The sequence below is a fragment of the Aythya ferina genome (genome assembly GCF_964211825.1).
Source record: "Aythya ferina genome assembly, chromosome: Z".
NCBI lineage: Eukaryota > Metazoa > Chordata > Aves > Anseriformes > Anatidae > Aythya > Aythya ferina.
In genome coordinates this window covers 11,678,826-11,703,935 of record NC_140299.1, presented here as the reverse complement: position 1 = coordinate 11,703,935, position 25,110 = coordinate 11,678,826, and the positions used below count along the sequence as shown (strand labels likewise).

At 42.4% G+C, this 25,110-nt stretch overlaps 1 protein-coding gene across 1 annotated transcript in view; it reads left to right on the top strand.

Moving 5' to 3' along the window:
* ADAMTS12 (ADAM metallopeptidase with thrombospondin type 1 motif 12) overlaps positions 1-5,664 on the top strand; it is a 172,304-nt gene extending 166,640 nt beyond the window's left edge. Inside the window, exons 23-24 of the mRNA XM_084503757.1 lie at positions 500-653; positions 2,747-5,664. Of these exons, the coding sequence (XP_084359883.1) occupies positions 500-653; positions 2,747-2,982 (390 nt within the window). The 3' untranslated portion in view covers positions 2,983-5,664. The remainder of the gene's footprint in view (positions 1-499; positions 654-2,746) is intronic.
* Positions 5,665-25,110: the final 19,446 nt, after the last annotated feature.

The window sequence follows — 25,110 nt, the reverse complement described above, 5'->3', positions numbered from 1 at the left end:
GTTGTCATGAAGAAAGGGTAACCACAGTGCAAATGTCACCAAAGAAAAAACTTCTCACTGAGCTTTTCTGAAATCTTAAGCTCAGACATTTCTAGACCTAACATTTTAATTGACAGAGATTATTCATGTTTAATACAACTGGTAAAAAAAAAAAAAAAAAACACATGGGAAACAAAATTTGTCATTTTGCAATACTAATTTGGATTACTACTGTCTATGTAGCTTTTGCATTTCTGTAGAAAACACTCCTTTCACCCTGCTTACACATTCCAAGATGCTGTATTTGTTCTATTTCCCTGTCCACTGTATCCTTACAAATCTTGCCACAATACATCATGGAAATGTTTATATGGAGAATGAAGTACACAAAGTATTTTATTGTCATTGTTTCTGGATCATACAGTGTTTTTAGCTTTCTGTCACATTACAGCTCAAATACTGGCATAGTGCACAATTTCTACTTAAAAGACTTGTAAATGTGTTAAAATGACTCTTTCAGTGCACTGTTTCCTGTGGAGGGGGCATTCAGCAAAGAACTGTGAAGTGCATGAATACAGAAACTAACAAAACTGAAGATGACAGTATGTGTGCAGATAAGTCCAAGCCAACGGAGCATCAGAAATGCAATCTACAAGAGTGCAGGAAAATCACAGGTATGATAATACACCTGTGGCAGATGGTGTCCAAAGAGCTCTTTGTTCTGAGGTCCTGCAAAGCTGGGAACTGACACAATCTATACGCTTGTTTTGAGTGCTACAGGCTCGGTATTTATAGGTTAGCCTAACCTGCTACTGCTCAGCCACACTATTGGCAGAACCACGTTATGTTCTCCAGCCCTTCTGGCCTTGTGTTGCTATGATGGAGAAAACAGTTCTCTAAGCATGCATCCCTAATTTGTGATGCTGCCGCAACTAAATTAATGGGTCTTCCTATATTGATTGGTTTTAGATAACTCATAGGCTGCTTTAAGGGCTGTGGTAGGAAATGCTGCAAGTCCATACAGATGACTTTTCTTAAGACAGACACCCCTATAGGCACTGCAGATTCTGGGATGGGAGTACAAGCAAGCAAAGTGAAAAAGATACTCTAAGAAAAATCTGACTGGCAGTGAACCCAGATACTCCATTGGCACTATGAATTCAGTGATCCCTAGAGTGAAACTATCTCCAAAATGAAGAGGTGGAGAGAATAAAACTCCCACAGATGATAATTGGCCAGGAAAAAAGGGACTGAGTGGGGGGAAAATTACAGACAAGTACATTTATCTCTCTTTGTGACAAATATAAAGTGGAGGAAAACCTGAAGCTCTGTAGTCTGTGTACAGCAGTATCCAACAGGTACCCACAGCAACAGCTCAGATCCGTTCTGGAAGAGCCTTCAAAGAGCTTTTGGAGGAGGGTTCTTCCCTCCTAGCAAGTCAGCGGTAAGAGTGCAATCTGATGATTGACGAGTTTAACTCCTGAGAGCAGTGCAGATCTGGTTATGTGCTTGAGAGTGATAAAAGTTGCTTTACTCCTCCTGCTATTCACAGATCTTTAGCACATGCTTTGTCCTAAGGTCGAACTGGTTTGCTCATCTCCTATCCTCTCCTTGTTTGGAAAGACAGACTCAGGTAAATAGTACCTACACAGATTAGTTAGTAGTTATTTCTGTAAAGAAGCCAATATAGCATAGGAAATAACCTAGTGGGCAGTCCAGTGGTGCATGCAGCCCAATACTTTGTCTCCAGTGATGGCATTAGGAAGTACCACTTAGGGAAAGTACAGGAGCTTAGTCGTTCTCTGTGGTTCATTTCATTGGTATTCTACCAGCATTCCCAACTGATATATTAGGGCTATTAAAGGCATCCTAGCCTGGTTCCTTTGGTTTCCATTTATGGAACTTTTTCCATGAATATGGTACGCCCCTTTTTGAACCTACAGTGCTGTCTGCTTCTGCCATCTTTTCTGGCAGCAAGTTGCAGCATTTCATAGCCTGCTTTGAAAAGAAGTCCTCCTATCTATTGTAAACCACTTTCTGCTGGTTTCACTGTGTTTCCCTAGATCCAGTGTTGAGGGTTTTGTTGAACAAATCCTGCATTCAACTAATCCACCGCCTTTCTGCTTTTGCAAAGTTTTGCCTTATCTCAGCCATCTCTTCTCACAGCTCAGGACCTCCATTTCAGTAATGCCTAACCAAATCTGACATGTGTCAGTTTATTTAAGCTACTACAGCCCTATCAGCACCTTACTACTGATATTAGCAATCCCTGGCTTATCCTAGTGCTGCAGAAAGTAGAGCCAAGCTGAACTTGTAGTTCTACATGCCTTGTTTATGCTCTTCCTGCTTGCCCTGCATTTCTCTGCAGCACACTGCAGCTCTTTGGGTTTATTTTAAATGCACTGTTACAAGAATGTCAAAGTGCCATACACACAAATCATTGTTACTGAATCTCTGTGGCAGTTCTTAAAAGCAGAAATAGTGAAGTCAGAAACATCAACCAGCTCTGTCTTCTGCAAAAGTAAACCCACACTGAACAATAATAAAAAAGTGCTGTATTTTCCAAGGCAGAAGGTCATGTGAAGTTTAATAGGAACTTTTAACTTATTAGTCCTAAAATTTCAGGAGGCTTGAGCTGACAAGTAATACAAAGGAAGCGAAAGTTGTCCTAAGTATGAGCCTTAACATACGTGCAGTTTAAGATTCTGGAAGTGCTGATGATTTGTCAGCAAAATATAGCTAATTCTTCTCATCTTCTCCACCATAGGCCTACCCTGCAGCAATGACCAACTGTCAGTCCACTTCTGCCAGAGGCTGAAAAGCATTGGCAAGTGCTTGGTGCCGTCCATACAGACTCAGTGCTGCTCCACGTGTAGTCATCCCCGAGTTCGTAACAAAGCAAGATATTGGGATCAGCGAGGCCTCAAGCAACAAAATTATACTAAACTTAGAAGAAAATCACCTCAAAACCAAGAAAACAACAACCAAGCTGCTCAGCACTAGCTGCTTTTTATGTAGTTCATTTGGATGGGGCTTCTGTTTACAGGTTTTGTTTCTTCATGTTTTTTCTGAACCGTCCAACATACATGGAAATCTGTGATCATAACTGGGAAAACACATTCCTTACGGTTATCAGTTCTAATGTACTGCTTCATTTTTTCACCTGTAGAAGTCCAGAATTTGTAACATTATTTGCAATGTGCAAGCAGCTAGTACTTAGATGTGCATAGAGGCTATAGGCAAGCTTGGAAGAAGGTTGTTTTGTGTTTTTTAATGATTGTTTTGCTTGCTCTTTCTTCCATCTCTTTTCCAAAACTCTCTTGGAACAGCAGCACCACTTAAGAGTGCTGAGTGAAGGCGGATGATGGGACAACCATTCCCCTGTGCTCACTCACTTTTCTGTTCTTTTTTTTTCAGAATCAAGGTGAGGTGTCAGTGTTTCTCTATATTGTTTGCTCACTTCAGTTGTTATAAAGACAAAAGTAGAGTTTTATAATAACTGATTATGATGTGTAGGCTGATCTGAAATGTGTTTTTTAAAAGAAAACGTTTTCATTTAGTACTTGACTCAACATCTAAAGGATACCTCAGAAATAGCCTGTCCTGGCCAGTTTTCTCCTGCTTCTTGCTCTAATGTAAAAACAAAACAAAAACAAAACAAACAAACAAAAAAAAAAAAAAAAAAAAAAAAAGAAGAAGAAGAAACCCACCAAATCTGGAATGTTAAGTTCCCAGATATGCTTTAAGCAACATTTATTGGTACCATGAAAGCAAAGCTGTTTGCATCTACCACCTGAATAGGCAGATATATAATTCACACAGATAATCAGTGACAGTTCTATCATTTAATCCAGTATTTCCTGTAGAGCATAAACCCACATCCACATTACTCTTATCACCTCACTCACAGCAAACTTCATCCCCCCCGCCATGCAAATCCTTGATCATAGTGAAGGTGATGACATCTGGGATTAGGAACCTAAAACCAGAGTATCTGCATAGCTCTGGACCTCTGGCATTAGGAGAGCACCAGCCAAACAGTGTTTTGAATAGTGTGTTATTGAAAATGGCAGAACAACGCTTAGGGATGCCAGACTGGACCCTTTGAAGGAAGGGTGGGCATTTTCAAAAGAGGTGGACAGAGTCTGACATTTAGATTCCTTTGAAATTCAGTAGGAGTTGGACACCTTGGCTCTTCGTGCTCTTTTGAAAATCATGTATTTACTCCCTGGCCACCTAACGATTTGAGATTGTAATACAGGGAAATGTCATATTTTGTGCAATGTAGAGTGAGATACATAGCCATGAATCAAAGTGTCACTATGGTTACAGAGTTATGATTATCAATAGTTGTATTTCTAGACAGACTTTTATGAAAGTTAATGGAAATATTTGGGCCTGACTATATCATATTAACCTAATGAAGACCACAAGTCTAATTGTCCTTTTTCATAGGTTTGTGACCTTTGGCTAAGGGCTCACTTCTTCACTTGAAGTCTCTGGGAGTTCAGGATATGCAGCATGGTAAGGTTAGATTTACTAACCCCTGCGATGGCAATGTAACCCCAGTTATAGGTGCTGATAAAACTCAAAATCCACTGATACAAATATGGTGCTAGTATAAATAGCTGCAGGCAATGACTTACAGTGGTGCGTGTGCATGCATGGGTGTACATAGCCTACATGCACATTTTCTTAAAATAATACATATCTGTGGTGTTGCTGGCCAATGCCAGACATACTGCTTTTTCAGTATCACAGTGTGCTTATGTCCTTCTGAGGTCCTGAATGACTACCGGCCCTCTGAACAAGAGAAGGCAGATTGGTTCTTATTCCTTGGGAGGAATCATGTGAAGAACTGAATCATGTGAAGGAGTGGAGGTGTCCCATCTGTGATTCAGAAAGCATTTAAGCAGGGTTTGGCCCCAGGCTGCATTGTGTAAAGCAGAGCCTGTAAAGCCAAGTACAGGCAGTTGTCTGATGGCCAAGCAGACTAGACTGGTGGGAATGCACAGTGGAAGTCAGCAAACAGACATCAGGCTTGTGAGCTAATGAGAAGGGAGCTGACTGAGTGGAGGTAGTGCAGGTGGGAGGAAAAGTGCCTGGGAGGTTGTGCCTTCCACTGCTCTTTGCAGCACTGGTGGAGTAAAACCATTCCTGGCTTCATTGGGGCTGTTATTTCATTTGAAATGGATAAAAGTGAGTAAGTGATATGAAGGACTTTCTACCCAGGGAAGTACAGTCAGCACTGTTGCTCAGCTTAAAACTAGGGAAGAGACTGTGACAACACGAACCATTTTAATAGGGCAGTGCCACTGCTGTATTTTACATAGGTTTTTACATTGCACTCATCAGCCTAATATCTCCTCTACGCTAACAGTATTTGCAAACATCTCTGCCATCCATTAGCAAGGTTCTTTTCTTATGACATATCTCTTTTTAAGTAAAGGTGGATTTATGATCCTAACCCAGATGGTTGCTATTCTCAAAACTGAATGGAGTATTAAGTGCCGAGGCATAATATCATTGTATTATCACATTAGCCTGAAACACTTCAGCTTCAACAGGTTGTTCAGGAAAAATGTGTATTTGGCACATTCACTGCTTGTTCTAATATTTCAAGTTTTAAAAAGCAAACTACAATGACATATTTGTTTCAAGCTTCAATAAATGGCATTGCTTACATCTGATGTCTCTGGTATTTTGTTTCCAGTGCAAGAAGATTCATAAAATGGGATTACAATGAAAAAGAAAAAAAAGAAAAAAACAACAAAACCCTAAGACAGTATCTTCCTGTGCTTTCTATCTAGTTATTCCAGCAGAATCCTCATCATTAACATATTTTGATGCTTGATATTCCAACACAAAAGAGATCGTTAAAGAGGAGAGGGAAAATGTGGCAGAATAAATCATGGTACTAAGTTATTTCCTATTAAATATATGACATCTTACATCCTGAGATCCAGCAGATGTGCCCTGGCAGCAGATGTATGTATGTATGCCAACTGTGGGAAGTGTTTGTTTTCTTGAGGGGGTTGTTTGCAATGTGCTCATCCCATCCTTGCCCCCAAATCCTTTCAATACTCAAGTTTTGCAAGTACTGCTGATTCTGTGCTGCTCAGAAATATGATCGTGCTAACTCAGTTCCTTGACCTGACCCAGAAGCACAAGGATCAGTGTTAGGCGTATCTGCTTGGGTAGAGAGCACCGTAAGTGTGCTCACTTACCCAACTTCCCCCTTTCATCCAGGGGTTCAGCCTCATGACACCATGTGGAAATTGTAGGACTTCTTGCTTCACTAAGTAGGTGAGCATCTCCAGCCCCCAGGGGAAACAGCCCTGTGCAGGTGATTTAAGAGGGGGGAATGAATTGGGTTGAGAAATGAGTTGAAGTTCCTCCACTTTGTGAGGCCTCATTGAGTGATGCCAGCACTGCAGCCTCCCCAGCCCTTACACCTGCAGGTAGTAGGACATGGGGAGCTCACACAAGGATATTGCATGTTTCTGTGACTGACTGATCCCTTCTTTCTCTTAATGGACAAATACAGATCTCTCCAGGGTGCCCACAGGAACAAAGCCTGAGGTATGTTAGCAGAGCAGTCCAAGTCCATTCTGCAGACACAATGATGGTAGCAGTAAGAGCCAGGAGGATGAGCAATAGCTACACCACCTTCAAAGTGGACAACCACCCCTGTAAGCTGGGGTGCCTGGGTGACATGTGAGAAGGGGGAATTTGTTACATAGGTAGGCTCTGGGTGTGATGTTCTGTAACACCATAGGCTATAAAAAGCAAGGAAAAGTATTGAGAAAAGTGTAAGTATGTAAGACTTCCATAACTATTCCTTCAGTGACACAAGAGAGGGACTCAGTTGATGTTCACCCCTGATTACAAAGAGTTAGGGGCTATAAAGCTAAAGCATGAAAGGTAAATCTAAGCTAATTTGTGCAACTCAATTATTGGTGTCTTCAGGCTAGCAAAACAAAACTGAATAGTGGGAGAATAAAACAGTGTCTAAACAAGTAATTAATTCAGCCTGAAACCATGCTAACATAGAGTAATCATAGCATCTGAAGTCTTGTAATGTCCTCTTTGGAAGTCATTACTATCAGGTGTATCTAGAACTTCGGAGCTATAATCCTTGCAAATTCAGCCTTTTGGCTTAGTCACAGTAAAAATACAGATGTACTTACTTTTGCAACTATCACTCTGGGCATTGCTGGAAAAGGTGACAGATCTGAAGCGGACCTGCTTTTCCTACCTCAGAGCTGTTATGTGGTCTTTGAAAACAGATGTACACACTGTCCCTGAAAAAATAACAGTTTTTTTGTGCTCAGTTGTTTGCTTTTTGAACAGTGTGTCAGCGTTGACGTACGTTATTGATATTGTGGCTCTTGCGTGGAGTCCTTTGTGGACGAGTACATGGTTCGTGAACACTCATCCCACAGGTGATAATGGTGACGGACAGGGCTTTAAAAGCCCATTATATGTCCTCTTCACCCACTGGCCTCCCTTTAAAAGTGAACCCGAACAATGAATTACTTCTGAAAATACCACTCAGGTGAAGGTAATATCTGGGCAGCCAGGCAAGTGGTAGGTTAAACTCTGACAAGAAATACGAAAAGTTTAAAGCAGTAACTACGGTACCAAAAAGACAAATGGGTGAGCCCAGCTCATATGTCTCCTACCCTTGGAGATTTTTGCAGCAAAACACTATTGCTTAAATCACCTGGGAAAGAAGGAAATTACCATATACAGTCATAATGCATGGCTTTCATGTATGGCCATTGGGATAGGTGTGACAGACAAGTGGACCCAAAAGGACAATTACTAAGATCTTCTAGGGAGCCATGGGGTCTGGGAGCAATCCCAGCATATCAACAGGTTGTGCAGAAAGGTGCTGTAAATAGAGCATGGTTAATTTTAAACAAATGAAGGAAGCCTGTTTAAGACTTTCCTATGGGTAAGAGATTTTACGTGCAAGCAGAGTGCTGGATATGCTTTGCCTCTGGACTGCTGGGTCCCAACTGCAGCGTTTGGAAGAGTTCAAGCCATCTCATGAGTGTTGCTGGGTCTGGAGCTGGATATGGTGAGGCTGCAATGCCATCCCTTCCCATCCTCCTGTGATGAACCCCTGGAACACAATTAATGTACATGTGGCACGTGTCAGCTCTTACTATGCTGTAAATGCAGAAAAGAAACTCCAAATTCCCTTTTGTTTTGCATGAAGTCTCAATAAATGAAAAAAAGGGATGAAACTTGGATTTTAAGTGTTGCCTTGGATTTAAGTAAATGCTATCAGCTAGCAAAAAGAGAACATGCTGTGTGTGGAGAGGCTGAGGGAAAGTCAGAAACAAGAAAAGGCTGCATGTGGGGTCAAGCCAATTCATTGCAAGTGAGAGGGGGGTCCCAGGCAAATCAAGGTCACTGTGCATATGAACATTTCAAGGCAGTGCATGGTTTTACTGCAGCGGTCCTTGGGATGTGAGCAGGCACCCAGTGCTGCCTTCCTGCAATGCCATATCTGTGTTCCTGCTTGCCAGCCCCCTGGGGAAAGGGCATTGCTGTTTACCATAGTGCTGGTGTTAGAAGAGATTCCCACTGGGAATGCTGGCGTGCTGGAATGGTGGCAAACATGGTATTAATGGGAAACCACCATAAGGAAGACTCCAGTATGAGGGAAGCCGATTACTCTCGTGAATACCAGAGAGGGAAAGCTTCGTTACAAACCCACAAGGACAGTCTGTGAATGGGACTGCGGTGAATTTTCAAGCTCCCAAGCACACATAAGTGTCACACAGATGGCAGGCATGGAAACACTATGTTTTCTGTCTATTCTCCTGCATCTGTTATCTGTTTCATACAATAGCTGAACTAATGAAGCTTGAGATTAAATTACCTCTTATCCTCTGGGTTCACTTTGAAGGGTATTGTTTGGTTGCTTGGTTCTGGAAGTAAAAATACCTTGTCATGTTATAATATATGGCAGCCTGAATCATACCCATAACAAATAATGCCGGCTTATAAAATTACTGTCCTTTGCTGCAAGTCCTACTATCTGAATGCTAATTGAATGATGTTTTTCTCCAGGGGAAAACTGCAAATTCATTTCAATGTGTTTCTATCCCTAGTCCTCCTAGACTTCACTGGGGATGGGCCTGGTCCTGCTAGTCAAACACACCACTGGAATAACTAACACACTGAAAAGCCAGCAAGATTCTGCCCCAAGCTAAAAGAGGCTGTGCCAGACCCTGCATGCAATGGCCATGGACTTAGAGGAAATGGGACCAACTTTACTCCTACTGCCCATCTGATGGTGAGCTCAGCTGATCTCAGCTTCATCGCTGTGTAAAATGAAAGTTTTTGCATCTTAGCTGACAGGAAGGCAGGAGCGTCCTCAGGTTCTAGCATGAGCTGGGATTTTGCCAACAATGGATGTCCCCTTGTTAGCAAGTTACAGCTGACAGTTCCTGTTACTCCAGGATCACTTAATTTCTTACCACGCTTGTCTTCCAAGCATGCATTTAGGCAAAGAGACAGAGTGGATGTTGCCACAGCCAGACCCTGCTGGAGTTAATGGGAGCAGAAATGGGTCTTGGTAATTAATGCAGTCACAAGTTGAACTAACTAGATTTTTAGCAAAGCTTCCTGCTGGCTCATGCTCCCTTCCCACAGGGGACACGTGGTCTGACTGATGAGGGAACCCTCATTTGTAGGGGAGCCTGCTGGGAGCAGGCAGGGCTGGCGTGAAACCCCTGCAAGGATGCTGGGGCTTCTGCTCATTTGTGTCTTCAGCACCCACTCTGACTCAACCCCAATCTGTCTGACCTGCAGTCAACCTCCAAATGGGAAATGTGGCTTTCACTGCTCCGTATTCAAAAGGGCAACAAGATAGGGAACACACAACGTGTTCTTCACTGAGCTCAACAAATCCTTTAAGCAACCCATGTCTCCGTGTTCACTGGCTGATGTTGTAACACAAAGGAAGCTTTGTGCTGGGAGCTTTTATCCTGCTGTCGTGACTGCCATGTCCAAGACCCTAGTAGGTGTGAATCTGTAGAAACACAACCAAGGTCAGTGGTGAAGTTTTCCATCAGCTATAGGCAATAGCCCATGCCCTAGGTGCAGAATGGTTTTGTCTGTGTAAGTGAGAAGTTTTAACAACAGAAACAGGAACCAGCTTTGCTAAAAAGCTTAGTCATTGAAAAAGGGAGTATTGGAGTGTTAAGTTAGGTTCAGTGTGAAGTCATGGAAGACATCAAAACTGCTAATTTTGATATTGCTGAAATTAAATGTTTGTTGGGGTATGTGGGCAGGCACTGTTTACAAGGCAGAAACTGTATTAGAATATCCTGAGTTGGATGGACTCACAAATTAGACATCAAGTCCAACTCCTGGCTCCTCCAAGTCCAACTGTAAACTGTATTATGTGGCTCATCCAGCAGCAACCTTGCCTGGAGCTTGTGTTTTGATCGTGTACCTGACTGTGACTTGGCATGAGTGCCATGTCTTTCTGTGCAGGATGCTGAAGTGGTGTCCTTCCAGTCTTTCCTCTCAGAAGTTTTTCACTGTTTTATTTTTTTTTTTTAGTTATAATTATAGTAGCACTGAGAGATGGACAGTGTGATGTGATATTTAGGTCTGTCAGCTGAGAGTAAGGAGCATCTCCTCTCTGGTGCACAGGGAAAAATCTTAGTTTCATCTTGACTGCAGGTGATTTCTATTTTAAGTAATCAGTCACCTGAGAAAGAAACAGTCACTTAGAGATGCCATTCATTTTCTGGTTGTCAAACGAATTATACAGATTTTATACAGGAAATGTACTGAGCACAAAGTTGAGAGTTGTTGTTTTCACTGGGTGTGTTTTACTAGCTGACAGCCAAAGCAAGTTTGTGCTGAATTGCCCCAGTAAGTTAATAATCAGTAGTCCCCAAACAGATTTATGGAGTATGTCTGACTGACTCCCATTGTTTCAACAAACACAGCCCCGTCATGTGCTTGAGTCTGAGGAACTTTATAGGGGAAACAATAAAATAAGTCTTTGAGGAAAGAACATTGTGTATCCTCTGCAACAGTCAGTGCCACTGCTCCCTCTCATCTGGGAGTTGTCTGCTAAGATGAAAATATGCCGTATATGGAGCACAAAATCTGCTGCAGACAAGAACTAACAGGGAGCTAGCTTCCTTCTCCTATTTCATCACCTTTATTTATTGGGCTCCTTTACATTTTTGAGTAATTATACATTTTTTATCCGTGGATGAGTGAATTAAGGTTGCTGATTAGAGGACTATTGTGTCCTTAAGAGTGTTTGTTCCAATCAAGGGAAAAGTATGTTCTTAATTTGAGCTACCCTGGGGTTGTGTCCAGTGAAATCAAGGCATCTTGTTTGCTTCTGAGTTGGGCTGCTAGGATGACTGAAAGTCCAGATTAACCTCATGTTCCATTATTGCACGGGCTCAAGCCTTTTCCCAGCTGAAAATTTTTGTACTTTATGCTTTCAACCTCTGGACTGTGCTGTTATTTCTGTGCCAAAAATATGTACAGCCTCCATTAGAAATCTCTTCCACAGAGAGGTGCTTGCAAACTTTGGTCAAATCTTCTGTGAAATGAAATAAATATGCTGAGTTTTTCCAGTTATGCCATGGATATTTCATGGACATCAATTTTTCTGTTCTGTTTTTGAACCCTCAAAAATCCACTTTGAGGTGCAGACACAAACTTGCTACAGAATTGAAAATTTGATCTTGTCAGTCCACACAGCATTGGTATTACTTTTACCATTTTTTCAGGGGCAAATTGTACTTCTTAAAGCTGTAGCATTAGGGTAAATAGCATAAACACAGCTGGTAGTTTGTCATTAGTCTGCTGCTATTTTCCAAAGTCATGAACTTCAGCATACAGCCCACCTCTTCTATAGGACTTGACTTCTTTGCTTTTTGTTTTGCTTGCTCTATGAAAGCAGATCTTTAAATTCCATTGACTTTAGCAAGTGACCCAGTTCACCCTGCCTAACCAATCATCCTTTTACTGTCTCACCCAGCACTCATTTTTTGTTCTCTTCCAGCTCAACAATAAAGATATTTAATGGCAAAAATATCTACAGGAATGGAAGTGTGAGGTTGATGTTTCTCATGTATGTTCCTTTTATAATCAGTTCTGCATGGGCTTGTTTTTAACATAGTAGTAGTTTATACAGTCAAAATTTTGGATGGGAAAAAATGAAGTTTTTCACAGATATATTTTGTTCAGTCCAACCAAGCCTCTTGTCTGTTCGAGGGAGGCTACGGTCATGTTGTTTTGATAAGAAACAAGCTACTAAAAACCACAGCACTAACCTCTGTCTTACTGAAGTTTTAATCTCAAGGCACACTCCAAATATCACTGAAAAGAGCTTTGAAATGTCTTTGATCTCAGCTTTCTGTTAACATAACTATGGAGGCATCTTTGGGTCAGCTGGCAAGCTGTCCTCTGAAATAAGAAAAAAAAATAAGAGAGTCATAGAGGCTTTGTTATTAAGCAGTTGAAAAGTCTATGTTTTCCCATCTTCTCCGTATTTCAATGTGCCTGAGGATTTGATCAGCAGGGGAGCCTACTATGGGAAATGCTGTGCTCCAGGTTTGTGTTTGAAAAATCAAAGTGAATCTCAACCCCTGTCTGCTACCGTGGAGCACAAACAGATTAAACTAAAGCCTTCCTGGACTATCCTTGGGGCCATTAGTTGGCCATGGCTCCTGCAGAGTCAAATAAGGTTGAGGGGGGAGGCTTCAAGGGTGCTGGTTGTCCTCACCTGCCTCAGGCACCTGTGAACAAGTAATTCAGTAGTATTGTCTGTAATTGTCTGTAGATGAAACCAGAAGCAGAGCTGCTTTTGAGCATGGGAGACCAGTTTAGCTTCAGTAACAGCTTAGAAGTGCAGGTATGTTGTTTTATGAGCAGGTCCAGCTACTGCCAGTTTGGAGGTGAAAGAAGAGGGCAACTTGAAGTGCTGGAAATTTGTGAGAGAAGGCAGGTGGCAGTGACCTTGTTACAAATCCAGGTCCACTTTGGGTCTACTTGCCTGTATGGTGCTGAGCAGTGATCATCCTGATCCCAAAAGTACAGCCATAGGCCTGTAGTTAGGCAGAACATCCACAGATGACTTCAAATCAGTAGGATTTACTAGTTACAGATAAAATGAAGTAAAAATGTATGATATTTTTATATGAGAAGAAATTTCATTTTCTTAGCACTTTCCCCCTGTGACACCACTGTATACGTTTGTGAAGGAGAAGTAATTTGCTTTTGAATTTGCAGCTTGGGAATGCTTATCTGCGGTGATCTGAGTTCGCTCTCTGGTTACCCATTTTATGATTGAAAATGCCTCCTTCTATATGAAATATCAGATATTACTTCAATTGTCAATGACTTCTAGCCTATAAAATAGTAACTGGATTCTGAATCTCTAGACGGTTCAGGACTGGAACTGGTCAGGCGTTTTTAATGGATAAAAAGTGACTTTGCTGTATTGGGTTTACATGGCAAGGTTTTGGTAGTGGGGGAGCTGTATGGCTGGCCTCTGTGAGCAGAGCCCAGCAGCTGCCCCATGTCAGACGAGAGCCAGCTCCAGCTGCTCCAAAAGAGAACCCATGGCTGGCCAGAGTCAAACCAGGGAGCAATGCTGGTTGGGCCTCTGGGAGAGATTGAAGAAAGGGAAAACAAACAACAACAACAACAAAAACTGCTGCAGAACAGCAGCTGGTACGGTGAGGAGTGAGAAGCAGCCCTGCACAACCCCAGGTGAGTGCAGCAGGAGGGCAGGAGGTGCTCCAGGCATGCAGCAGCAGTTCCCCTGTGGCCTGTGGAGAGGCCCCTGGTGGAGCAGGCTGTCCCCCTGCAGCCCATGGGTCCCACATGGAGCAGATCTCCACGCTGCATCCCCCCCATGGGTGGAGGAGCCCCCGGTGGAGCAGGTGGATGTGGCCTGGAGGATGCTGCGGCCCATGGAGAGCCCCCGCAGGAGCAGGCCCCAGGCTGGAGCTGCAGCCCGTGGAGAGGAGCCCACGCAGGAGCAGGGGGTCTGGGCGGAGCTGCCACCCACCTGTGGGGGACCCATGCTGGAGCAGTTTGCTCCTGGGCGATGGACCCCGTGGGAGGGAGCTGTGTGGGAGCAGTGCTTGAAGAGCTGCTGCCTGTAGGAAGCCAGAGGAAATGAAGCATCAGGGACTGACCGCAGCCACTACTGCCCATTCCTCTGTCCCACTCAGGGGGAGGAGGTGGAAGAAGGTGGAGGGTGGGGTGGGGGTAGGGGAGGTGGTTTTAGTTTGCTTCTAGTTTCTCACTGTTACAATTTATTGCCTATTACTAACAGGCTGTATTAAACTCCCTACACTGAGTCTGTTGTGCCCAGGATGATAATGGTTGAGTGATCTCCCTGTCCTTATCTCAATCCTTGAGCCCTTTCCATCACTATTTTCTTCCCCTTTTACTTCAAGGAGGGGGAGTGAGGGAGTTGTTGTAGAGTTCAGCTGCCCAGCAGTGTAAAACCACCACAGCTGAAGATACTTTGTTCAGCTCTTGTGAGAAGCTCAGAATTATTATTATTAATTTTTAATTTTAGGATAAATGATGCTTTACTACACAAAGTGAATATTTTCCTGATGACAAGATTGTATTTTGTCATAGCTAACATTTTCCTTTAAAAGTGACGTGTTGACAGTGTTGTGGTTCTTGATGGAAAGCTGACAAGCTGTCAAAAACTTGACGTGCTGTTTGCATTTGTTTGACCCCACGTGTGGTCCTAGCAACAACTGAGAAATAACATTTAAATTGATTCTGATATGGCAATGTTAACTACAGTGTCCTGTCTAATTTCCTTTCTGTGACTGTACTTCCCCCTATGAAGGTTTGAGGAATACTGCATGGTGACTGATGAGGTATAGTTAGTTATCATTGTTCATTGTTAAATAACCTTTATATTCTACCTGTTATATGGTACTGTATGTTATTTATTAACATATGCAACTTCAAATCATGATTCATATGAAAATGCAGTATGAGATCTGAAGAGTCCTAAAATGATAGGTTCAACATGATTTCTACCCAAATAGCAAGTCTTGCTACTTGGAAAACAGCAGTATTTACTTTCTTTTTTTCTGAATAAAACTGAGCAGCAATTCATGAGGATTTTCATTTACAGAACTTTGTCCTTGTCCTGTTTTTGAAACCAGGGACAAAAACCTAATTGCTTTGTGTGTTTATTTACAGAAATTCAGTCCACGTTCACAAAAATATTTTGCAAAGCTTGCGATAACTTTGAAGCTTCATGTGTCCAGCTAAGCCCTCATCTCTTGGATGAGATTTGTGTGACTGTAAATTCCCAGTTTGAAAACTGCTCTGATAACAATGCAGGGTTCTTTTCACTCCCACAGATGTTCGTGTGTGCATCCTTTTCAGTTTCCAGCTCAACTCTTCTAGCCATCTTCTGATTGTTGTTATGTTTCTATTACATCTGAAGCTGTGTGTGTGATCTCTACCTGATCACTTTATGGGAATTCATGGAATCACAGAATAGATGAGGTTAGAAGGCACCTCTGGAGATTGCCTAACCCAATCTCCCTGCTCATGTTGACCAGAGTTATGTGTGTTTTTTTTTGTTGTTGTTGTTGTTTCATTTTTGTTTTGTTTTGTTTTTAATATGTATTTCCTTTATTGGATGGAGACTCCCCAACCTCTTTAGGCAACTTCTTCCAGTGTTCAACCATTCCCACAGTGAGGAAAGAAAATGCTGTTACAGCTATTCCTCCCAGTACAAATCTGCTGGTGCTGCACTCTATTCCCTTGTCCAGGTTATTAATGAAAATGTGAAACAGGTCTGGCCCCAGATTCAACATCATGGTACACCGCTAGTCACTGGCTTCCAGCTGGACTGCATGCTGCTGATCACAACCTGTTAACCTGTTAAACCTGGAATTTCAGCCACTTTTCAGTTCAGCTCACCTTACCTCCACCTACCTAGTCCATACTCCACTGACTTGTCAATGAAGAAGTTACGGAAGACAGTGTTAAAAGCCCTCCTAAAGCTGATAAACTTGAGATAGACAGCAGGTACCCACCTGCTGGTATTCAGGTAGGTTAACGCAAAAGATTTGCCTGGGGTAGTTTTAGATGTTTAGATGTTTAGTTTTAGTTTTAGTGCTCACAAAAAAGTCTCTCCTGACAGTACTTAAGTTTGCAACCCAATGCAGAACGGGTATCGAAACCCAGTATGGACTAGAAACATAATTAGAAAAATCAGCCCATTACAGTGTTGGTAACTGAAACAAATAATGTCTTTTATTTCTTGAGGAAATTTTCCTCAGTCTTCATGCTCTGGACTTACAAAAGTATAACTGGGAGCCAAATGTTTGCAGCCCAGATAAAGAAAAATCAGCTTGTCTTGCACTGAGTTTTATCTAAGGATGAAAGTTATTGGGTGGCAGTTCTTCATTGATTTTATGAAATTCTTGTGTGCTGCTGTTACATGTTACCTTGCTGAGGTTGTGATGCTGCCCTTCTGTACAATGCCTCTCCTCCACCAGCTCGTTCTTTTTCTTGAGCAGCAATGATTCTTGTCAAGTGTAAATGTAGTTTTTGTAACAGTACAGAAATCCAACAATAATAAACAGCTGGGAACGGACAACCTCCACCGTGATAACTGAAAACTTTTTGAAGTGATTTCTCAGCCTGTGTAAGGAAAAAGTAAATTGCTAGCTATCAGGCTTTTGCCTTTTCAAGTGTATAATGTAGATCTTCCTGTGCACTCCAACACTAGAAGTAACATTTTTGTTGCTCACCCAACTTCTAAAGCTGTTTTTGCAGAACAGAACAGAGAAAGGAGAAAAAGAATAGCTAATAAATGACTGGGGAGAAGTGAGCAGTGCTCAAACCAACAGGGGCTCAGAGAGACCTTCCAGATACCACTGCACAGGATTATCTGCAGCAGTAACCCCAAAATGGACTGCAAAGCCTCAGCATCCATTCATCTCCCTCTGGAATTACACTTGATCATGATAGATGATGAAAACTGCCTGCCTTGGGACTGTGCCAGATCTGAAGCCCCATGCTGATGAGCTATGGGACAAAAGTAAACGGCAAGTAAGATTTTCTTACTCTGTTTTTTTTACAGACATCATCATCTGTGACGATGACGAGTTTATGAAGACCATTGTCTTCTGAGGAACTGAGGACCCTCTACAGATAATAACAGTTTAAAAGCACTGGTGATGTTTTGAGTACAGAATCAATAATGGACTTGAAATACCATAAGCCAAGGTTGACCAAAGAGAAGGAATGATTGATTTTTTTTCTTTTTTTCCATTTGCAGCTTTTGAAGCAGCACTTCTCTGGGCAACTTGAGTTCCCTGTGTCAGCTGGGTCAAACAGTCCAGCCCTTGCAAGATTGCACTCTCCTGCAGACCCTGAGACAGCGCCAAAGCAATCCGGAGGAGCAGGTCATGCAGAGCTGCACAGTGGGCTGACACAGAGCAGGCTGGGTGGCAAAGACCTCTTCAGCAAGTGTCCCTTGATCCTGAAGAGGCCTGATCCTGCTTTCAGTGTTAGCAGAGGTAACACCACCCCTCTGCAGTGCATTGCTGAATTGGGCCACGAAAAATGAAGTGGTACTGCTGTGACTATCCATAATTTTTGTGCAGCTGCTGGGCCAGTCTGACACAGCAAGGCTAGGGGAAAGAGGCATTAAAGATTTGAGGTGAAGCTGGTCCTACTGCAAACAGGAAATCGGTGTCTCATAAGCACAAAGCTTTGCTGCAGTGACGCCAAGCAGGGCATTTTACAGCTGCAACTTGAACAGCAGAAAAACTCCATCCTTCTCAAGAGAAAAAGTTTTGACCACGTCTGTTTTCCCTTTCTGTGGTAGGTAGCATGGTTCACTGACTGCTCTGATGTAAAAATCCACTGGTGAGTGCTGGCAGCTGGTAAAAATCAGTGGTGCAAGGAACAGCAATCCCTTGGGCCATACCTGTGTGCAGTGGTGCAGACAGATGCTGCACGCACATGTTCATGTATACACACATGTTCAGTCTCACTTTCTTCTAACAAACTCAGTCTAATGAAAGCTGCTGCATGGCAAAGCCAGCAGAAGAGTCAGTGCAGCGTGGGGAGCAGAATACTGGTTTGCAAGCCTGCAGCCTGTGGGTTGCAGGGTGACACCGGGTGCTCTGCACTCCTGGTGCCCCCTCTAATTAAATTGACGGCTCCTCAGAGCAGAGGCTGCCTGTGTGCAGATTTGAACAATGAGGTTTTGATCTTGTTTGAGGTCCCTCGGCACTGCATTAATGCTATTATATTAATCATATTATATGATTTACGGTCACATCAGTAGGACAGTTTTTAAGAAGAACGACCCTGTGATGAAAGGACAGGGCTGAGGATGGGAAGTTAAAAGATCTAGTCCAGATTTCTGTTACAATTTTGAGCTGATCATTTGTTCCTTCAACTGGCATACAACCGCAGCTTGCACAGGTTAGTGATCGCTGAACTAAGATTTGTAGATATTCTCTCTAGATTGCTCTATTGCTGTTGTCATTTATTTTGTCTCTGGTTGTGACACAGTTAATCCATTTAAGCTCATGTTACCTTGTTAAAAGCCGATGTAATTTACCATTCATAAGCAGAAGGCTTTCTCCCAGGGGTTTGAATCTGAGAATAAGCAGGCTGCCAGCCACAGCGGGGAGAGAGGTGAGGTACAGAGAGGATCCCCTTGGCAGGCAGGAGGGTAGAGATTTCACTGTCACTGTTTTGGATTGCCACATGTGGCTGAACTTTGAATTGTCATTTCCTTTGTTGTTGAAGATGGTGGTTGTGCTAGAAGAGCTGGGACAGCAAATACCCCCGCCTTGAGCCTTTACACAGATGCCTGTGCTTATGAGCCAACCCTAATATAGCAAACCCAGAACTATTTGTCTGTGCAAGGATGATTAGTGTTGGATGTGCTGTAATTAAAACACGCTCACCGTGTTGGCTGGGGCACTGGTCCATAACCTGGAGGTTGGCATGTCCTTTGGCACAGCCCGGAGTCAGACTGCCACTCAGGTAGCAGCCAGGCATGGCCCAGTGTCAGCTGGAAGGCGCTGCTGTCTGTGGGCAGCTGGGACATGGCATTTTTGGCTGGGGGAGGGAAATGTGAGTTTTGGCCTAGGAGCGAGACAGCACTTCTGGTGTGTTTTATTTGGTGGTGTAGGTGAGGCAGTCTGGGAGGAGGCACAGTTCTTCACTGGCCAGGAAGTCTGGGTGAAAGTTGGAAGGGACAATTGCAGCCTCCTTTTCTGCATCCTGCTTTCTCTTCCATTTGTCCACGTTCTCTCTCTTTTCCTGTAGCCTTTTCCTTTTTGTTCCTCATGGTCCCAGCTCAAGCCATGAATCGAATACCACATTTCCCTCCTGCTTATTGCTCAGGAAACCAGAGTTAAAATGCAGCGTTACAATTTAGCAGCAGTGGCACCTGCAGTTACAGCAGGGTGGGATGAAAATGGCAAGCGTTGGTGTTACGACCTTCAGCAGGTTTTTCATTTCCTGTGCTAAGACTGGTGTTTTGTATGAAATGTATACTGATATCTAGCTCAAGTTTTAGTGGGTTGTGCATGTCATGCTTCTAAGCAATGCAATACTTGCCTTTCTTCATTGACATGGAAGGAAAAATGAATTATTCAGTGTATCTTTAATGGTGTGCAGACTGAGATAACTAGCTATAGCTGCTACTCTCTTCCATTCATTTAGAAACACTGCTAGAGAAAGTGACAGTTTGCCATAATCTCCATGTACTATATCTTCCATGCATGAGGAGGGGGTGTTGAAATGACCTTATCAACAATCTGTGATACTTGTTGTGACAAGGTTGTTAACTGGAAGATACAGATTATCCTGTAGACAAATTGCTGCTTTGCAAAGTATCCTTCTGTTGAGAACACGGAATCATACACCACATCATTGCACCTCATGCTCCACCAAGTCTGTGTGGAACATCTTGAAAATTCAGAATTTAATTGCTGGGAATTCATGATTTGTTATAAAAGTAAAGAAAAGTCCTAACTTTGTTTACTGGTGGTGAGAAGACAGTAGCTCCTTCCCATAAAATTAAAATGTGTTTGAAATCCCCAATAGGCTGCACAGTCAGGCTCTGTTTTCTGCATTTCTTTGCTGTCTTCCTTCTTGTGTCCTTTCCTATCTAGGAGAGACTCCAGTCCGACAAGAGGCTCTTTAGATGTTGGGATTTGAATCCCCCCATAGGCAGAGGAGGGAAACCAAACTGGGGAATCCCACTTCTGGGACAGGCACTCAGTGCATGACAGGTGGGGAGCTTTAGATAAACAAGTCATTGCCTTGGTGGTTCTGGTACTTCAGGGCCAGGCAGCAGCTGATTGCAGAATCAGTTATGTACTGGCTCTGGGCTCTAGTGTCTACCTGAGTCCCACTCTGGCCACTCATATCTTTCTTGAATTCAGTTGCAAGGGCTGAGTCTTTTATACAGCTTGTCTTGTCTGTTTTCCAGATCACTGAGTTGTCTCTTCCAGATCAGCCAAGTTAAATGCTGGGTTCCTCTGACAGTCCATACGTGAAATCTGAAAGAGTTATCAAACTCTGTCTGAGGGATCTGAGCCCCAAAAAAAGCAGCTTGGAAATCCTTTTCAAAATGTGCTCCTTGTTCCTCCTTAATTACAAGTTCCCTATCTGCAGATCCAGAGTGATGCAAGTTTATGTATCATAAAGCAAAATGGAAATTTGTTGTTTTATGATCGTTTCTAGAGACATCTGGAAAGTCTTAATATGTGGAAAACGTCTTATACTGAAAAATAAAACATACTTGTCATTGGAAACTAAAAATTATACATTCTGAAATTATTTTTATTTCCATCCGGTGAACAATTTCAAAAACCTCTTCCAGTAAGAGATAATAGCAGTTCAGCCTCCCGATGCTGATGTGTTTGGGAATATCTACCTTTCAGTGCAAGAAAGGGAAAACTTGGTAGTAAAGCTCTAACTGGCTGTATTTGTGCATGCAGTCTGCCCAGGGGTGATCTGCTCAAAGACTTAGAGTGTCTTAAAAATCCTAAGGAAAGAAATCCTACTCTAAAAGAATGTCTCTGTTTGATCCCTTTGTCCTGTCAGTTTGATGTAAAGGTATTTTATTCCACCTAATCCCTCTGCTGACACCATCTATCTTGATGTGGAGGCCAGAACTTAGAACATGTGTGATTTGATTTCCCATAGCCTAGTGGAGTATTTATGAATGGAGTTGATTGCATGATTATTAGCTCTCAGCAGGTAATGGCTTCTTGGAAATGTATGCTTTGTTATTAATACTGTTTTGACATTTCAGTGGCTGCACCAAGAAAAGCTTTATTTCCATAGTCATATTCATATTGAAGAAACCCATTCCTCAACTGATTTACAGCTGTTCCAGTGTGCAGCCTGACATCCCTGCAGATACACAGGGGTATCACATCCTTCAGGGCCTTTATCCCATTAAACAAAAATACAGATAGATTTTCCTTCTATTGCTGATGTACTATAGACAGGTTACAGTTTGTCCCTGAAGTGTGCAATTGAGAAATCACATATTAAGCATGATTAGATTAATGTCATTTTGCATTTAAGCTCTTGCAGAATATTAAGTTAACTTGTTCTGTTGCCGTACGCACTCTGTGCACAGGAGTGAGTTGTGAGTATTCCCAAAATGAAGAATGATGTTTCAGGAGTGTAATAAATCAGCGAATGCCTGTTTTGTAGGCCTGCAGCTTCCTGTGATGGATAGCAAAAAGTACTTTAAATGTCAGCCCCAAACTGGCATGGAATGAACGTATTTTCTTATAGTGAGATAATCCTATCACAGGAGAGGACGCTTGAAACTCCAAGAAGCTTAATTGTACTTTTCAGCTGGATGTAGGCAAGGACAGCACTGAATGTCTTTGTTCCAAGCTTCCTTGCTAAACCTCTGCCCCTGTCTGCCACCCCTCTTGTTTGCTCAATTGCCTTTTTTTTTTTTTTTTTTTTTTAGTTTTCAAAAGTTTTAGTTTTAGTTTTCAAAGTTGCCTCCTCTGCATCTTAGAAATTTTTCCTGGTTTCAGAAGAGCTCTGTGATCCAGTTGAAGAATATCATTTGGAATGGGATACAGGTATGTTGTTTACTGAAACTAATTACATAGCCCAGATGATTTACCTTTAACATCCAAGAACAAAAGAAAATGCCCTTGGCTGCTCTTATTTATCTGAGCACAAGTTTCCTTGTAGTAATTTCTCCAAAGATGTTAATCCATGCATTGCTCTATGCACTCTCCTATTCCTATTTGAAGACTGAAAAAAAAAAAAAAAGTAAATTTGATACAAAATCCAGATGTAGCACATTCTATCTGAGAATATTCTATCACAGTGACTAAGAAGGCATCAAGTGCAACCAGAGAATTGTAAAGGAATATTTCTGTCCAGGCAGATGGAAAACACTAGTGTGTAGATAGGCTGAGTAGTTTCAGAAATACTCTTTAAGAACTAAGCAGTATGCACTGTCTTGTTTTTATAAGTATTGCTAGAGGCTATACTTAATTTTCATAGCATCAGTTTACCATTATCTGATTTGAAGGCCAAAATTTACTGTGTGATTAAGAAACTGCGGAGAAAGCTGAAGCAATCATGAAATTATGTAGGGCATAAACTGAAGGCTTAAATGATGTTACAAGAAGCCCCTTAATTGTTTTTGTTTGTTTGTTTTTACCAGAAGGCTTGTTTTGTTTGCCTTTTTAGGGGGGCAACAGGAGTGGACTGGGTTAGATACAGTAGAAAAATGTGTGGTCAGGGCAGGGCTGACTGTGTAAAGGTGCCTACAGGGATTAAAATTTGTTTTGGAGCTGGGTTCTCCCTAAAGGTGATTCTTCACTGCTTTTAGAGGAGTTGAAATTACATTACTGAATCTGAATACTGAAACTGCATCAGGTTGTCCCAGTGGTCTGAGGCAGTACTATTAGCAGCTGCAGTAGGAATTTGATCCCAAAATGTGATGGGAACAGTCGTAGTGGACTCATCTTGGCTCATGGCAGTCTGCAGATGACTCTGGGCTGGGGAAAACTCTTTTAGGTGAGTTTGCACAACTGAGGAGGCTCACTGAAAGCTGTCACAGTGATCTATCCAAGTACAGAAGTTCCTGCCAGAATTTATTTTTATATACTGGAATGATTTATCAGGTTAGGTAGCATCCTTCACTGTCATTCTCTGTCACTTCTTCAGCAATTTGCATTGGAATCTGCTTTAAGATACGGGAACCAAATTGCTGTGAAGTAAAGCAGAGTTTCAGCTGTACCTTATCAGCTGCTCCAGAGGAAAATGCCCATGGCATGATGGAGTCTGTGCTAAATGTGAGGTAATTCATATTCCCATGAAAACCTCACAGGAGACGTGCAGGCTTAAAATGAAGCTGCAAATGTTTTGGATTTCTCTTGCCTACTGGCAGTAAGCCAGAGCATGCTCTGAAGAATGGGAGGGGTGTCTTTCAGCCTTCCCATCCCTGGGAAGAACTGTACAAAGGCTTCTCTCTTGCTTGACAAGTGAGTGGTCCAACCATTGGGCTATTACCCCAAGCCTGCACAGCATCCTCCTGCCGTAGAGGATGATGAGCATGGTACTTCAGGAGTTTAGTCCTACCAAGTCTGTGCGAGTGGAGCCCTGCACTGATCACAGTTTGGGTTTGGACACCTCAGCTCGGTCCACATCATGCTTGGGGTGTGTCCATGCTTTATTGGAGTGTCCTGTTATCTTTTGTTCCTAGTAATGTACTTTTAAATACCTATGTATTTGTTACATAGAGTTTTTTGACAGACGAGCTATGGAAACTATCAGCATTATCTACACAAATGAGGGTTCTGTCAAAGGTAAGCTGTCCAACACTGCCATCTACTGAGTTACACGCAGTAGTACTGATGCACACAGCAGTGGCCAGCACTTTTGCAGCGCTGTTTTCTCAGCGCACGTCTTTATGCGAGCATGCACAGGGACCCCTACAAAACAAAAGGCAGAGCTCTCCGTGAAACTCGGCAAATACACCGGAGTATTAGAACGGCAGCTCAAAGCTTGGTTCCTAGAGAAATGGAGCTAGTAGCTCATTTTCCCTGGGGACTGGTCTCTGCTCTGGTTTTGCTCCCACGTCTACATTTGATGAAGGTCTCCTGCCACAGGGACAGCTGACATCTGATGATGCCCTTTTCTTTTGCTTTGACAGTCGCTTCACAGCAGAGTAAAGCAGATGCGAAATACAGACAATCAGACCTAGGTATTTTAAACTCACTCCACCATCACTGAAATAATTTTGAAAGCAGTAAAGCAGTGGAAAGTCAATCTTTCCCTTTTACTCATAGCAGTTAGACAGAACGTTACTAGTCTGAAGGGGCTGGAAATAGATTTTGCTGAAATTAGCTGGGCTTGTGGTTTGGGGAGACTGTATTCACAAGGGGTTCAAAGGCTAATATAATGTATACACCTGAAAAAGGTAAGAGAAAAAGCTGGATGAAATGCTTCTGCCCAGATAATAAAGGAAATGATGAGAGCTGGAGGTTTTCAAATGGTAAGATAGTTCAAACCTGGTTTCAGATCTGTGTGCTAAGGGTGTAACAATAAAACAGTAACTTTGGATGTATTTGCTGCCATCTAGATTTTTCTTTTCAGAACACTCATCAACCACTGGTGGAAGCTGTTCAGGTCTGTTAATAAAAAAAAAAAAAAGCCCTACACCCAGATTTTTTTTTTTTTTTTTTTTTTTTTTTTTTTTTGTCAGTGACAGGCATTTGGCATTTTGGCACCAGCCAGAAGAGGAGGAAGAGGAAAAAAAAAAAAAGTGAGAGAGAAACAGGAGGGGCTGCTTTGTGATGTCCTAGGTTTAATGCTTGGTACAGAGTGTTCCACAGGAGGGAACTGTTCCATGTTAAAAAAAAAGGCATGTTTAAAAAAACAACCAACCAACACCTAAGGATCCCGGCTTCCTTAGCTGCTTTGGCCCTACCTCTTCCACTCATACCCTTTCCCACAGCTAGAAGGAGCTTACTCTGAGAACGAGCACATTTCAGGTGCAGCCTTTGGAGAAGGGTAGAGCTTGGCCTTGGTAAGCAGCTCAATGCTATG